Source organism: Rhododendron vialii, chromosome 1a (assembly GCF_030253575.1).
Source record: "Rhododendron vialii isolate Sample 1 chromosome 1a, ASM3025357v1".
Lineage (NCBI taxonomy): Eukaryota > Viridiplantae > Streptophyta > Magnoliopsida > Ericales > Ericaceae > Rhododendron > Rhododendron vialii.
The window spans coordinates 16,843,562-16,860,273 of record NC_080557.1 but is presented as its reverse complement, the minus strand read 5'-3'; the positions used below and the strand labels follow the sequence as shown (position 1 = coordinate 16,860,273).

Sequence of the window (16,712 nt, the reverse complement as noted above, 5' to 3'; positions counted from 1 at the left end):
TACATTCTCCCTCTAAATATTTAAGCACATTTGGAGCCAAAAGTGAATTTATTCTTAGGCTTCGGCAATAGAATGGAACCAAAATCACGAATTGATTGTGCTGTACGTAGTCTCTTGCTTGGAAATGTGTGCAGACCACATTCGAGAAATGAACCCGAATTTGTGTTACTCCATCCGTCTCATTTTGTTTGTTCAATAGATTAAAAGCATCAATTCAGTGCAATAACCCAATGAGCAATGTGCATGAATCGACGTGCTTAGCACTCGCACCTTTTAATTACTAGTACTAAGCAAGAGAATATTCATCCTCAAAAGACGTACACAAAATAAACCAGCAATTTGTCCAAGGTGAAATACCATTGAATAAACATACTAATTAATTACGCTAATATGTTTAGAGTCCCCAATGTTGATGCTTAATCAATGGAGCACACGATCACTTTGCTTGCCGAAATTGCCTCGGCCGTATGTGGATTGAATCATCTCTACAAGAAGAGGAAACTGCAAAGCTTCGAACAAGGCTACAGGAATGCTAGCCAATGTGACGACCGGGATGAGAATCAATGTCTTATTGTCTCCAAACACAAGATAAAGGATGGCACCAAAGGCTACCATGGAGGATAAAATGGATACAAATAGGGTTATGAGACCGATAACTAACCTTTTGGGTAAGGTATAGAGGAAATCTTCCTCTCCATACCGAGAAGTCAAGATAAGCAAGAACATCAACACAGAAGTGATGGATGAGAATAGGGCAAGCGCATCAGATATGCCAAAGATTAAGAAGGCTTTTTGTTTCAAAAATATTGGGTGACCATTTTTGTTGTCATTTCCACCCGGTACGGTTATCGCAGCTGCAAAAACCATGGCGGCGATAAGAGCAGCAACTATGGTGCATGATGTGGCCGTTTGTTGCATCCACTGCTCCCCTTCCTTTATCAATTCTTGGTGAGTTTCAGTAAATACTTCTGCTGGTGTCAATCCATCATTATTCCTTTTCTCTTTGTCTCCAGGGGACGAAAAATTTTCCACTACCTAAATCAATCAGGTTGCTTTAAAATGTTGAAAGCCATTAAAAATAAATAAAAATTCATACAAGACTAGTATACTTTTAGAGACTCGTCAAGAACAACATTCATGTTGATGGTTTACTCATCAATACAAGATCACAACACATCTGGTTGAAGATAGATAAATGAGTTTCGATCCGGTGTGTCAATCTTTATTATTATTATTATTATTAAATATAAAGAGAATGCTATACGATCGTGTTTTTATTGACATCCATGAACATGATTTTTGAAGTGATTAACGTCGTAAAACTAACGTTTATATTTCATGTTATTTGAAATGAAATATCATCATATCTTTTCATTTTACAGAAGTCTAAACTGTTGGAAAGCGGAAGCGACACAAATTCTTGGACTAAACAAACTCTTATCTATTGATTTACAACAAAGCACAAATACATAACTTATCGGGGAGAACCCTCGTCTGGGGTTGCTCCCACGCCCTCACTCTCTCTGTTTCTTTTCTCCTTACTCTTCCTCACACACAAACTCACTACACTGGTGGGGAAACCCCCTATGGAGGGCCCCCCGTTCCTCTCCTCTCTCTCTCTCTCTCTCTCTCTCTCTCTCTCTCGCTTGCTACTCTTTTTCTCTCTTTCTCTACCCTTAGCAAATTAAAGCATCCAATTTATAGGCCAAAGGGAGCACTATTCTAAACCCATGCTTGGAGGCTTTTCCTTTCAGCATTTAACTCCACCCATGCCTTGACTATCAAAGCCAATCTTGGCAACACGTATTGAATTCAAGCCAATCTCTTTCTGACTTCTTTGGTAGCCACCAAGCCTCCAAACTAATAGTACCAAACACATATTTTTCATTCTCAATCAAGCTAAACCCATGCTTGGAGGCTTTTCCTTTCAGCATTTAACTCCACCCATGCCTTGACTATCAAAGCCAATCTTGGCAACACGTATTGAATTCAAGCCAATCTCTTTCTGACTTCTTTGGTAGCCACCAAGCCTCCAAACTAATAGTACCAAACACATATTTTTCATTCTCAATCAAGCTTACTTTTCAACACAAACACCTTTTCATTAGAGCCACGTTTTTTCAACCCAAAATAATGACTTTTCATTCAAAATTAAAAGTTCCAAGTTTTAAATAAAAGACATGACTCACTTATAAAATATATCTTTAATGTCAAAACATACAAAAGTTCCAACCCCCCCCCCCCCCCCCCCCCGGTCATAAAATTTTAAAACCAATAAAAATATATGCTTAAATAAAATGATGGGGCAACTTTAATCATGTAATAGGTGTAGGAGTCTTCCAAACTTAAACACTACACTTATAATCCTAGGGGAAAGAATTAGTATCGGTACATATAGTCCATAGACTATTGATATCGGGACAATGAATTCTGTTGTTTTAATCCGTGAATCAAACAAGGCCTAATAAAAGGGAACTCAATGAACTAGATCTTGAACCGGAACCCTTTAACCCGAAGAAACTAAAGCACATATGGTACTCAGGCAAAACTTATGTTTGGTATGGTACTCAAGCACATATGGTACTCATTGAACTAGATTTTGGTCATTGATTTTTCAATCTTTGTAGGAGAAAATTATTTGTCCTCATTTTGTTCATTGACCCATTTGGTTTGGGTCATGTGCGGATGCACCATCTATGGTTCAAAATTGTGCACATAACACCCTGTGAATTGTAAAAATGTGTAGATGGACTCAATTCCGTCTATTTTAACCGAGGTGTATCTCACATGTCTCTTGAATCTAACCAAAATCTAATCCGAGACGTTCATAATGTATTAATCAAAGGATAGAGCATCTCTGTAAAAAATCCACTTGATTAGACATCAATAACTCAGTGATCTAATTCTTATTAAAATGAATAGTAAATTTAAATTTGAAAATTTACAAATTCGATTCGACAATGAGATTTTTCATTTTTTGATCGATTTCAATTTTGGTATGGATGAAGTACTCCCCAAACTCTATAATATCAACGGTTCAAATCCAATTTCTAGTATAGGGGATAGATTGATTAGATTCAAGAAAGAAGAAGAATCAAGGGAGAAGATGAGAGCATATAAGACTTTTAATGTGCATCCTAAAAACTTTTCATTAAAATGGATGGAATTAGATCCATCTGCACACTTTTACAATCCACAGGATGTTATGCGCACACTTTTAAACTATAGGGGTGAATCCACACACGACCCAATCCACAGGTGGTCAAAGTGGACTTTGCCCAATCTTTTACGTTCTTATTGCAAGCTTTACAACTTTCTATATATTACTAGTACAAGTTTTTTGAAAAAATTCTATGTCGTACTACTTTAATTGCTTGGTGTTACCCTTGTTTGTATAAGCATTGAGAATTACTGAAATGTGGGGTATGTTACTGTTTAGTGAGTACATATTTATCAAGAAAGAGGTGTTCTTATTTTTGTGTTAGAGAATTATGTTTGAATAATCAAACTTAGCAACTCCTTAAACAATAACCAAATTTTAGCTTTTGGATAACTAAAACTAGCCATATTTTCTCTCTGGGATAATCAAATTTAATGGGGATCACACACTCTCTATTTCCTTTGTCTCTCTTTCTCTCTCCTCCCATCACTATTAATAGACTCATCCACTTACATTTATTCCCAATTCTCTCCTTCCTCTACTAAAAATGGGTTTTGATTGTGGACTATTGTGGGACTTCACATTGTTAATCTTAGCAATCTTTTAAATAGATAATCAAAAGATGATGTGACAAATTAAGTTTGATTATCCAATTTTGGTTATGCCATTGGAGAGACCCTTATATACCGTAGCTTTTCAAGTACTGTGTGTTAAGAACATTTATATCGAATTAATTGGAAAGGCAACTAATTAAGTATATATAGTGTGTTACAAAATTGAACAATTGACAATGAGAAAATTAAATTTGGATGCTGCTAGAAAACTATTACTATATATTTACATATACATGGTAAATATGATTCACAGACCGGATTTGATTCACATGAAGTTGAAGCGAATATGAAAACAATTATTAGTGCCCAATCAAGCGCTATTAAGATAATCAGATAGTAAAAAATTTGGGTGACATTGGTGTTTGGTAACCTTTTTATTTTTAATTTTTTGTTTTTATTTTCACTTTTTTGAAAATTAAAAAGGAAAACTTGTTTGGTAACATATTTTTACTTTTTTGTTTTTAAAAAACCTTTTTAGAATTTCTGAAAATTATGAAAACTAGAAAATGGAGTTTTACACAGTTTTGAAAACATAAATTATTTCATCTTTTTTTTTGGGACGCCTCCTGTCCCGATCGTTTCTTCTCCATACTCTCTCTCTCTCTCTCTCTCTCTCTCTCTCTCTCTCCTCCCCGGCATCATCTCAGCGTTACAGCAATCGGAAGAAACACAAATGACTTGATCGTCAGGGAATGACAATTCGGATACTGACGGCGACAAAATTACTGCTGCGAACCATATTTTTTGTTTTTGTTTTTGTAAAAACATAAACCTGATTCCACTTCTAGTTTCTTAAAAACAAAAAACTGAAAATTGAAAAAGTTACCGAACGCACCCACATTTCTCAATTCTACTGTTTTTTTTTTAAGCATTTTATTTACGTAGTTTAAAAGGGGAAAACTGACCTTAAACCATTGCAATTCTCGCTGCACTTGTAGAACTGCTCCAGCGGCACTAGCTCTGAGACTGATTTTCTGCTCGTGTCCCAAATGCGCAGCCAAATGCAGACCGTTGTTTCCCGAATGGTCCCGTCTTGAAATAAACTTCGAGCCCGCATCGAGTTGATACAAGAGGTTGAACACATGTTCGCGTCGCCAAACGATTGCATATTGGAATATGCTTATGTCGTTGTGTTGGAAAGACAGAACCGATGGGTAAGAGACTATGATCTCCTCAACAATCTCAGGGATCCCCACATATGTTGCTTTGTGCAGCGCCAACTGGAATATCCTTTCAACATCTAAGAGATTTAACTTTGTGACTTCCATGCAAAGGATTTTGAGAATGCTGAGTGCCCGATGGTGCATCAGTTTTATTTCTCGGATCTGTTTGACCTGTGGCACTACAATAAAATAAAAAAAAAATCATTAACTTTTACAAAAATTTAGGCTCCGTTTGTTTGGGCGTAAACGCGCAGGGAAGATCTTCCTCCAAGTATAGACTCCTCTGAAATCATGGTATTGGACTTACGAAAGGTAAGCCTTATTCCAAGAACGAGAAGACTTTTGAAAACATAGGATTGCGGACCTTGCTTCCCCAGTCTCGGTTGTCGATCAACAATCTGATGTGTACCTCGAAATCATTTGTATCTGAATGTGGTCCAGGCCTTTCTTTATCCATTGTTTTTCGGTAAAATGTTTTACTTATTTTTCGGTGTTCGTTGTATAAAAAATGAGAAAAATATTTTACATGTAAAACATTTTCCGTTAAATGGATGAAAATAACTTACTCTTAAATCTTCCGTAAATTATTTTCCGAAACGAATCCGCTGCCTTCTACTGCAATTCTCACTGCTCAGTTTCCTCGATCGTCAGTCCTGAGCCAGGTTCAATTCCCTTATTCTCAAATCTCTCTCTCTCTCTCTCTCTCTCTCTCTCTCTCTCTACACTATTTTGTCAATTTCTAAAAATATTTTTCAAATGCCGACCAAACACCGAAAAATAAAAATTTAAAATTTGTTTTCTGAAAAATATTTTACTTCAAAAATATTTTATACTATAAAACATTTTTACATCAAAACAAACGGAATCCCGGTGTAGAACGTAATATATATATTTGCATGCACCAATATATATTCCTACCATGTTTTTCAGCGACTTCCCAAAACTTCAAATGCAATCTTTGAGTCACTGCACATGCAAATAATACTGGTCAAGTCAAACTCATGAGAAGCTGAAAACTGGGTACGTAGTTGTTTGGCTATTTATATTCAACATTCGCTCATGTCTTAACGTAGGAAACCAACAGAGACGACCGCTTTAGGCCACGAAAATTCTCAAATTTGTGTAGGTCGACAAATTGATAGTCTTTATTGCTAACTAGTGCCTTTGACGAGTATATATATAAAGGGCAAAGTCCACTTTCACCCCTTATGGTTTTGACCATGTGCAGATACACCTCCTGTGGTTTAAAAGTGTGCACATAACCTCTTGTGGTTTTAAAATTGTGCAGATAGACCCCCTATCGTCGTATTTTTCATCCATATTAATGGAGATGTATCTCACACGCCTCTAGAATGAAATCTGAGTCGTTCATAATATATTAAATAAATAATAGAGTACCTCTATAAAAAATCATCTCAATCAGGCATCAATAACCCAGTGATCTAATTTGTGGTAAATTCAAATTGGAAAATTTAATTTCATAACAAAATTGATTCGACCATGAATTTTTCATTTTTTGATTGACTTGAATTTTGACATAGGTGTAGTACTCGTCAAACTCTACAATATCAACGGTTTGGATTCAATTTTTGGTATAGGGGATGGTGTGGTTGGATTTAAAAAAGAAAAAGAATCAAGGGAGATGATGACGATATATCAGTCTTTTAATGTTGTGTCCGTTAATATGGATGAAAAACATGACGGTAGGGGGTCTATCCGCACATTTTCAAAATCACAAGAGGTTATGTGCACACTTTTAAATCATACGAGATGTATCAGCGCATGGCCCATACCATAGGGGGTCAAAGTAGACTTTGCCCTATATTTAAAAGTGTTATTGAGAAAGGATGGATTGGTGAAATTAGGTGCTAAAGATATAGTCAAACCAGAGATGCAGCCGTCTATAGGATTCTCAATGTCTCCTCCTCCTCCGTCGCGGCCATCCCAGTATGCAATGCTTTCTGATTTCAAAGGAACTCCTGCATGCATGTAATGCGATAAATTAAAAGGCTAAGTACTTAAAGAAACCATTTCTTACTATTTAGGGTGTCCGCAGAGACGAAATCAAGATTTCTTCAACGCGGGGCCGAACTATGAGTAATAATTTTTGAAATTTCAAGGTTTGGGAATCTAATAATTTATTTGATTTGGGCTTTAAGGAGATTTTTTGGATAATGAGTGGAGAAAGATAAAAAGAAAAATGAGAGAAATGATTGAAAGGAAAACTGATTGGAGACCGTACGCAGAGAGAGAGGTTGGATTTTAGGACAAAAAACGAACATAGTCTAAAACATTTAAATGTTTAAATAACACCAAATACAAAAAAATAATATGTTGTGGCTCCTAACAAACAAAAAACAACTAATCTTAATATTTTAAAAACAAGTGGAGTGGAGTTAGGTGGTGCATCCCTTATACTCCCATGTGTAGACACCCCAATCTGGGCTTCCAGATAGTTTACTTTCGATTTTTGATTTTTCAATGATGAAACGGATCAAGAACACTCCGGGAATAATAAGTATTTGAGCTTTGAGTGTTTGAAAAACCCTTGAACCCCTAACCTTAGCCAAAAACCCTACCGGAACGTGCTGATTTGGAGCTTGCTCGCGCAGATCAACTTGACAGGTGTTGGTCAATGGTCAAAGGTTGACCGTTGATCAACGCGTGAGTAGGGGCACATGCGTGCGCTTCACCCAAACTCGCGCGCGCCAGTCAAACAGACAAGTGGTGGTCAACAGTCAAAGCTTGACCGTTGACCCAAACGCGTGTTGGTATGACACGCGCGCGCCGATCTAAGCCGTCCCCATCACCTTTATGTGTTGGGAAGCTTAGCCACCAAGTAACCAAAACCAGCCTCGTGAACTGGCTGAGCTCCTCTCTTTGCAGCTCCATACCTATCACTTCTCTCCCTATAAATACTCTCATGGTTCTTCCATTAAAAAGGTTCAAGATTTTAAAAAGGATTACAAAATCCTACAACCATTTTCACACCTTAATCCAGCACAACCACCTTATTCTTCAATCATCAAACATCCAACCCCTCAATCAAGCCTTCAAACATCAAAACTCAAATACTCTTTCAAACCCAATACCGAAGGTATAACATACCTACTGTTTTTCTGTTCTGATCCCTGAGGGGGGCTGGCAGGGCCAAGGTTGGTAATCAATACCAGTCCTGACCCTAAATCTGGCAAGATTTCAAAAATCGTAGCGATGAGAACCAGCGCGCGTCGGTCTCATGTAGGCGCGCGCCACTCTGTGGCTACGCACGCGGATCTACGTGGGGATTGGTGTATTACTGATTTACGTCATTCTTTGTATATAGACCACTGTAAGCATGCTAAAAACCATTTTACTGCTTTCTAATGTTAAAATTGCTAGCTTGCATTTCAATACTTAATTCTGTTATGTTGGAACACCAACTGGGTATATCTGGACATGTCCCAAGCCTCAGTCATGTGAGAACAAGTAATGGAAAGTAGCCTGGATGGGCACGCGCAAGTTCCCAATCCGCGCGCGCAAGTGTCCTTATTCCAGTGATTTTTCAATGCGTTGCTCTTGCATGGGTGACTTGGCCTTAGGTCACTGTTTTATCCCCACACTGTTTATGAGGTGCTTTGTTAATTTGTAGGGCTTTTCAACCTATAAACTGTATATTAACTGTCTGTCAACTGCCTATGAGCTGTTTGGTTTGTCCTGGGTGTGCACTGGTCCTTTCAAAGCCCAATGGGTTTGAAAATAAGAGCTATGGGTTTAGGCTTACTGGCGCGCGCAGGTCTTGTAGTAGTGCGCGCAGGTGTGATCAGCATGCAGTGTCTTGATCAATGCATGCTGGTTTCTTCCTGCACACGACACTTCAAAACAGGGGCCTTCCAATCTGTTTAAAACTCCCACAACAGTCTGTTTTCATCTTGTACTAACTATTTCAATAAGTGAGCATGTCATCTATCACATCTTGCAAACATGTTATAGCTTTAATCCCCATTAAACTGTTCCCCCCCTAAATGGCTAAAGAATTGATTAATCAAACAGAATCGCAAATGTTTCACAAATGCCTAAGTAGAGACCGATCTCCGGATTGGGCAAGAGGGGTGCCATAAAATCATTCCCCTCTCGTAACCTGGCTCCCGAACCCAGATATGGTTATGACGGACTAGTGCTTTCACCTTTTTCAAATCAAACAAGCACATCGAGCATTTCAAGTTCGGTTCCTTGAGTGTCGGACCTTCAAACCCAAGTGGCGACTCTGTGCGACTCTGTATTCTGAGCGCTTGCTTTCCCGCTAGCGCTCCTTTGATCCACGCCCTCGCCATTGGGAAAATAGAATTTCCTAAGGGCATGCTGCCCACACCATGCAAATGCAATACCCCTAATCTTTAATTATGTTTTAAGTTACTTATGTGATGTGTTTTGGGCTTAATTTGCTAGCTAAATGAAATTGGAGCATAAGTTGGCATATGGCACACACACATTCAATAATTTTTCCTAAACCTAGCAAGACAAAATAAGGGGTTCTACGTTCTTCTTCTTTTATTCCCATCACAAAACGTAGAGAGAGATAGGGGGGGGGGGGGGGGGGGGGGGGGGGGGGGGGGAATAGAGAAATAGAGAAACGACTGGAAGAAGAGAAGAAGGAGAAGAAGAAGGGAAAATTTGGGGAAACCTAGGATTTGATCTTGCTTGACTTGGATTGAAGCCCTAACTTGGTAAATCATGTTCTTCACACTTGAATTTATATTTCTTGATTTGAATATCATGCTTTACTTGCTGAATTCATGCTCTAGATGTTTGGTTTAAGTTGAATTTGAGTTTTGGGGTTGAACTCTTAAAAAACTCAAGAACCTAACTTGAAATCCCTTGGATTGGATGTTTAAACTTGTTTTAGTGCATGAATTTGATGTTCTTGGAGTAGCTCTTCTATATCTGTGAGTTATGATTAATGAGGTTTTGATGTAAGTTAGAAGTAGTTTGGAAGGGTTTAAGAGTTGAAAATCGCAGTAAGAACAAGAGGTAATTTTCTGAAAATTTGCAGAATTGAGAAACCTTGTATCTGTCCTGATTTTGGTGATTTTTGTTAAGGCAGTTCCTAAACTCCAAAAATTATGAGATTTTTATTGAGAGTTCCTCTATGAGTCCTTTGTCTGTGGTAAAAATTGCGGGATCATATTCGAAGTATTAAATTCTGTAGAAATTCGTAACCTAGCAGCGCACAGTTTCGGACTATGCTGACTGCACAGACACGTGTTGGGGAAAAGGCTATAATTTTGAGCTCGAGCGACAAAATAGCGAGCCGTTTTCTGATTTTGAAACTAGACTCATAGACCTAAAAAAAATGCATGAAGATTGTGTCTTAGTTACTCTCGTGCAAAGTCAGATTTTAGGTTAAAGGTTATGGAACTGCAGATTTTGTGACTAATTTCTTAAGGCTAGCTATCTAATTTCATATTCTTACCATAGGACCTTATGTTCATTAAAAATAGGCTTGTTTGACGTCTTCTATTCATGTTTTGTTGCTTAATTGTCTTAGGAGGTTTGGGTGACATGTGGATGCGAGGTGAGTGATTAATACCCAAAACACATGGTTTGTTATAAGCTTTTCACTTCAATGTTGTTTTATACTTTGATATGAACTCCATGGAATATCAATGAAAGGTGGACATTTTTTATATCTATTAATGGTATCCTTCCACGTCCCAGCTTGCTAGGGGCCACGTGCGAAAAGGCTATCAAGACATGGCTATTATATCGGATAACGAAAGGCGTCTTAACTTATCCACTACCGGGGATGCCTGGTAGACATGAAATGAATAGAGGATGTGCATTACTATGCTATGTTGCTATGAGAAATGATTCGTTTTTAAATGGTTTTATCATTGTCCATGTAAAGCATGTAAATTGCGTATTAATCATTCATACGAGCATTGGCTTACGAATTTTTTCCACCTTTCAGGTAACGGGGAATAGAGTGATGACGTGCAATCTTCTTTTGGTCGCGCTAAGTAGATGTGGACTTGTAGATAGGGAGTTGTTCTTGGTGATCATTTTTGCATGTAAATATGCACAACTCTGGGTGGTTTGCAATGTAGAGATCCTTGTAAAGACTTCCATATGTAATAAAATGGAATTTGCTTCCGCCTATCGTTAATTGAGTCCCTTTAGTCATTTGCTAAAGAGATGTTTAACTTCGATATGGCCTTAGTGATTGAATCACTGGCGCTTTGTTGTGACTAGAGCCTTAGGGGTGGGCTAGGGTTGTGACAGCAAATAAGAAGGGTACAATTCCCGAAAGCACCCATCTCCCTCCCTAAGTTCCCTAGGATAGAGTAGATTAGGTTTAACGGATAACAAAAAAATTATTTTTCAAAAAATATAAATATATATATTTTTAAAAATACCCAAAACTACGCGGAGGCCGTTGCCCCCATAAGATCTCACATAGTTTCGTCTCTGGGTGTCTGGGCCAATTTATGCAACCCTTGACTAATTGTTGGGGACCAATCCACCGTCAATTAGCGAGGGACCCGATTAAGGCTGGGGCAAAGTCTCATATAGATGGACTTGTAAGAGCCAACACTTGAGAGGTTTTGAACATGAGATTTAAAGGAATCGGAGACCTGTACTATAGAAGTGCACTACAAGGTTAATGTACGGCAATAACCTAGCCGTTCAAAAGTGTTATAAATTATCCGGATTTGAAAAAAAAAAAAACTTTCAAGATTGTTGAGAGGGAAGAGTCATTTTTAAATCCGGACCATTGATTGTTGAGATGGACGGTTGGGATAATGCACTACAATCCTATAGTGCAGAGGTGCACTACAGGGTCCCCAGATCCAGTTTTAAAAGGGAGCAAACATGCACCCTCTGTTTGGAACTTGAGGAAAGAAGAGGGAAAAGAAAGGAAAACTAAAAAAAATTCCTTCCTATAATGTTTGGTGAAAAGAGAAGGAGAGAAGAAAATAACAATTTTAAGTTTTGTGAATAATAAATTTTCCTTCCTGTTTTCCTCCCACTTTATTTTCTTTTCCTTTCCTTTATTTTCTTTAGGTTCCAAACAGAGCAAGTCTCAAAGTCAGGTTTGGTGTTGTATATTCCTTGTGAAAATTAGTACTACCTCTATGGTCTTTTTTGTACGTAGAGAAATTAACCCAGATCAAGAGGAGAGAGAAAGAGAAGACTAACCCTCATATATTAACTTCTGCCAGAAGTTTAAGGGAGTTCCACTTGGGAATGAAGAATATTTTTCCACAAGTATATCAAGAAGAGCCGATTTCGAGCGTTCCAGCCCAGGTATGTGCGGAAACAGAGTTAGAGCCATGTCTGCAGAATCGACCGACCGAAGATAACAGTTAGGATCATGGAAATAATGCTAGAATCATTGTCATAGTCTCATAGACAAATATCGTTAACGTCTCGCAGAATTGTTTCATGCCAAGAATTTGTAGAAGAGCCTTCACGGAAATTATATGTAGTACTGAAGAAAACCTCGAATTCTAACTCATTGTACTGTGACACAAAAACACTAAACATGATAGGCAAAATTTTGAAAATTTGCATTTTTAATCATTGCCGTGTCCCCATCCGTGTCCCTCCCGTGTCCCCCTAAAATCAATTAATACATATTTTGTCGTGTCTCTGTGGAAACTGTAGAACCACTTACGCACGCACGCCATAAGTACAAAAAGATGTATACGTAGTGCTTACCATAAAGTTCACTTATTATAAGGTCACGCAGAAGTTCTTCCCCTACGCCATCCATCAGTATAACGTCTTGTTTGGTTTCCTCCATCAAGAACAGAACCATCTCCCTACTCCCGCGGGCAGCAGCAAGATTGAGAGGTATAAATCCTTTCTTGTCCTGAACATTAGGTAGACCCGAGTTTTTTCTGACTAACATTTTGGCTCCGTCAATGTTGCCATGGTCTGCGGCCACGTGAAGGGCTGTCATGCCAGAACCGTCAACTAGGTCTATAACATCCTTGGGCGACATCTTCTCCAGAAGCTTCCTCACGAAACCGTTTCTCTGCGATGATCTGATCGCGATGTTGAGCATTGTTTTCAAGGACAACGTGATGTGAGTCCTCACACACTCTGGTTCGTTTTCTATGAATCCACTGGCCTCATCCCAATCCCCGCTAATCGAAGCTCTGTATAGGGGCAGATAATGGGCTATCTTCTCCTGAGTTGCATCATCTATCATTCAATCATGCACACAAACGCACAAAACAGATTAGATAATCTCAATCGAATCTATATTAGGTGCAGATAATGGGCTATCCTCATTAAAGATTAAGAATTTAACAAGTTTTTAATCTAAGACAAGATCTCAGATTATTTCGTCCGTGAATTTGTCAGATAAAGGATAGCAGACTGTTTAAGGCAGTGAATCATCTAACGGTTATTGGATTTCCTTTCAAATTTTGAAGACCATATATAAATTGGCTCAACTAAGATGAACTAATCCTATCGATTGACAAAAAAAGAAGAAGATGAACTAATCAATTTAAGATTTAGTTTTCATTGACTAGTTTCTCTATATTTGCTTAATTTTGTTGGTTCCATCATCTTCCAGCTACCTTATCTTCTTTTGTTTTGATTTCTCCTGGGTGGTCATGCTAAACCAAAGCCATGGGAAATGTAAGGAAGGGTTGCATGGGTGAATTAAATTGAGGGAGATTCAAAAGTTTTATGCAAGTCTTTTTAAAATATTAAACTTGTGAATGTGTGTTCCTCCAAAGTGGTAATAATGTCATTAATTAATGAACCATTCTCAAAATGTAGGAGTTATTAATTTATTTTCCACTCAACAAATTGTTTGGGTTACTCAACTGTTGAGTAAAAACGTTTGTGTCAATTAACTAGAGATCCTCTCAATCTCTCTCCCTCTGTATATATGCTATCAAACAACTTCCTCTTCTAACCCTAAAACAGCCGCCATACTTTCTCCTTCCCCTCCTTCCCCCTTGGACTTATACCTTGATGTGGGCGGCGGGAGGGGAGGGATCAATCCTTGCCTTCAGATCTAGTTTCATTTTTCCCTTCTCCACCAAAATCGCTTGCCGTTCGTTGCTGCTCCGCTCGCCGCCACACTGCTTCTGCATTTGCAGCCGCGTGATCGCCGGTGGCTTCTTGGGTCGCTGGCTTGGGAGCTTGATCGGTAGAGGGCTATGCAAGAGAAGGGTTGCTCAAGGACGGAGGGGAGTGTATTTTTTTGCTTTATTTCATTTTTGTCCGGATTTAGTCCGCTGGTTTGTCAGTCATGTGCTTAGTATTAGGTTTATTTTTTGCAAACCTGATCTTGCTAGGCGAGTTTGAAAGAGGGCTGCACATATTGTGCTCTGATTGCCCTCTCTAATTTGTCCAGTCTGTGGACGCCTATTTGCCCCCATGGGGTTCATCTCTGTTGTGTAGGCTTTCGTCTCACAGTTGAACACATCTTCTCACATTTGCCAAAAAAAATAAATAAATAATAACTAGAGGTCAAGTAGAGGTGATCAGAGGAATAATGCATATTTACCATATCCGTATAAATTCATAGTGAGATCGAACATTTTCCTCAATTCATTCCACATAGCTTCAGCAGTTTCGAACCTCAACACAGACAGACGTGTATCTTGAGCGAGTGTCGCTAGTATCCACCCGCGCACAAGATTGTCCGATCTTTTCCACAGCACGTAATCACTATTGTTATAGCAATAGTCTTGGTTACCACCACGTACACCACCACCATCGATAGCATCAAGTGCTGGTGCCTTAACCGTGCCACGAATGAAACCGATCAATCCTCGGCTCTGAATGAAGTCCGACATCAATCTGCTCCAGTTATCGTAGTTTCTTCTAGACAACTCAATGGGTACGAAGTCTCGAACATTAAACTCCGTGGGATATGGGTACTTCTGATCCATTGGGGAACTTGTAGCAGTGGTAGTACTAGTATTGTTGGTTGAGCTTGAGGAAGCCATTTGGGTATAGTATGTAAGTAGCTAGCTAGTATTCGATCGGTCTTCCTGTTACGACCCAGGTGGGTTTGGATCGATCGATGAGATCGGCTATTTAAATTGCTCAATCGACCCGTTTTAGTTCCTCTGATTCCTTCCTTTCTTTCATCCTTCATTGTATTTGTAGTAGAGCTAGCAAGGTACTTAACGTGCATTGTAGTAATTTACTTTTGTACTTTCACTATTTCACTTTTATTTGTTCCTCGGGATTGAAGGATGGAATGGTTTTATACTTTGCCCATGATCGATGATAGGAATTAGAGGACTTTTAGAAAGACTGATATCACCATGCAGCTTCATGATCATTGATTAGCTTAATTTGGTTTAAAAGATATGTCACCTTCATCTATCTTCTTTTGATTATTCATCAAGTTATTCCGGAATAAAGCTCTACAATTGCAAAATTCATTCTGAAATGAGTTTCCCGGGCAGTGATCAGATCTTCTTATGTACAATTTAGAATATATGAAATCAAAATCTTAACTTATTAACTAATTTGAAAAACAAAAACTGTAAACCACACCTATGGAATGCCAAAGTCTCTTTTTTTTTTTTTTTTTTTGTCATTCGTTAATCCTAATCTACTCTATTCTAAAAAATTTTGGGAGGGGATGGGTACTTACGGGAATCGAACCATACCCATGTCAGGCCATGTGGATGAGAGTACAAATGAAGCGCAACTGCATTCCACTTCACCTGCAAATACCAAAGTCAAATGCACAAAACTGAAAAGAATATTCCTTACTTATTTTTATATTTTAGGGAAAATTACCAAAACTACCCCCAAGATAAAATTACAGATTGCCCCTCATGTTTGAAAAATTACAAATATCTCCTATCTCACAACCAATTTACTCCCTAGTCGTGATGTAGCCGCTAAAAAATTCGATGGAATTTGTTTGACATCGTTAAATCCTAATTACAATAGGCTATACTATCTTTTTTGTAGCTTATAAAAGGTTGTAGAGGTGTGAAAATTGGCTTTCATAGGCTGGGGAAAAAAGAAAAGAAAAGAAAAGACAAGTTGGTCCATTGTAATTAGAATTTGATGATGTCACAACGGAGTAATTTGTTATGAAACACGGGATATTTTGTAATTTTCCAAGTGTCAGAAGAAACTTGTAATTTTTAAAAACCTAGGGGGTGATTTTGGCAATTACCCTATATTTTGGCATGATGATCAAAATTAGAATGGTTGACTTTGATCATTATGCCTTCTTTTTTTTTTTTTGGGGGGGGGGGGGTGTGGTTGAATAGTTTGAAATGAAAAAGAGATTAACCGAATATACAGTCTGCAAGGAGCATACTCCAGAAGAAAAGAAGAAGAAGAAGAGAAAATGGTAAAATCCTAAGCCAAAGTGGCTACAGAGTACTACCATGTGTTTCCAACCCACTAACAAGAGGGAGGGGTAACAACCGTACAAAAGTAACATAATTGAAAATAGCTAGGAGGTATGTAAAATCCCAGGGACATCTCCTTGGGACAAAACAAGGGACACTCCCTGTTTTGTGGCTAGTTGTACCACACCATTCATTTGTGTGTGTTTTGCTATTGTCGGTTGGCAAGAAAGATTTGCTACTATTGCTGGTATAATTCTCTCTTAGAGAGTGCTGTAACCGTTATTTGTTGCTATATTTGCTACTATTTTTTCTGCCAGTTTATGAAATACATGAGTTATTTTTAAAATACAGCATGAGTAACAAACCGGAAAACCGAAATGAACTGGACAAACCGAACCATCAATATTTGGTTTGGTTTGTAAAATGTCCGTTTGGTTTT

The 16,712-nt window shown here is 38.3% G+C and overlaps 2 protein-coding genes across 2 annotated transcripts; both read right to left on the bottom strand.

The window, feature by feature from the left end:
* Positions 1-240: 240 nt before the first annotated feature.
* Positions 241-5,110, bottom strand: LOC131310107 (uncharacterized). Its single transcript, XM_058336962.1, has 2 exons — positions 4,680-5,110; positions 241-1,035 (listed from the first exon to the last, which is right to left on the bottom strand). Exons 1-2 carry the CDS (start codon positions 5,079-5,081, stop codon positions 421-423), a joined length of 1,017 nt encoding a protein of 338 aa, XP_058192945.1. The 5' UTR covers positions 5,082-5,110; the 3' UTR covers positions 241-420.
* Positions 5,111-5,855: 745 nt separating this feature from the next.
* LOC131310032 (uncharacterized) lies at positions 5,856-15,014 on the bottom strand. Its single transcript, XM_058336850.1, has 4 exons — positions 14,452-15,014; positions 12,639-13,127; positions 12,117-12,254; positions 5,856-6,916 (listed from the first exon to the last, which is right to left on the bottom strand). The coding sequence occupies exons 1-4, from the start codon at positions 14,894-14,896 to the stop codon at positions 6,699-6,701; spliced, it is 1,290 nt and encodes a 429-aa protein (XP_058192833.1). The 5' UTR covers positions 14,897-15,014; the 3' UTR covers positions 5,856-6,698.
* Between the last annotated feature and the right edge of the window lie 1,698 nt (positions 15,015-16,712).

Excerpts from the sequence above, each read along its gene's own strand:
- LOC131310107 (XM_058336962.1), bottom strand. The coding sequence starts at position 5,081 with ATGCACCATCGGGCACTCAGCATTCTCAAAATCCTTTGCATGGAAGTC. Across the intron at positions 1,036-4,679 it reads GAGAATTGCAATGGTTTAAG|GTAGTGGAAAATTTTTCGTC; the intron begins GTCAGTTTTCCC and ends TGATTGATTTAG.
- LOC131310032 (XM_058336850.1), bottom strand. The coding sequence starts at position 14,896 with ATGGCTTCCTCAAGCTCAACCAACAATACTAGTACTACCACTGCTACA. Across the intron at positions 13,128-14,451 it reads TATGAATTTATACGGATATG|ATGATGCAACTCAGGAGAAG; the intron begins GTAAATATGCAT and ends ATTGAATGATAG. Across the intron at positions 6,917-12,116 it reads GCAGAAGTTAATATATGAGG|GAGTTCCTTTGAAATCAGAA; the intron begins GTTAGTCTTCTC and ends ACATGCATGCAG.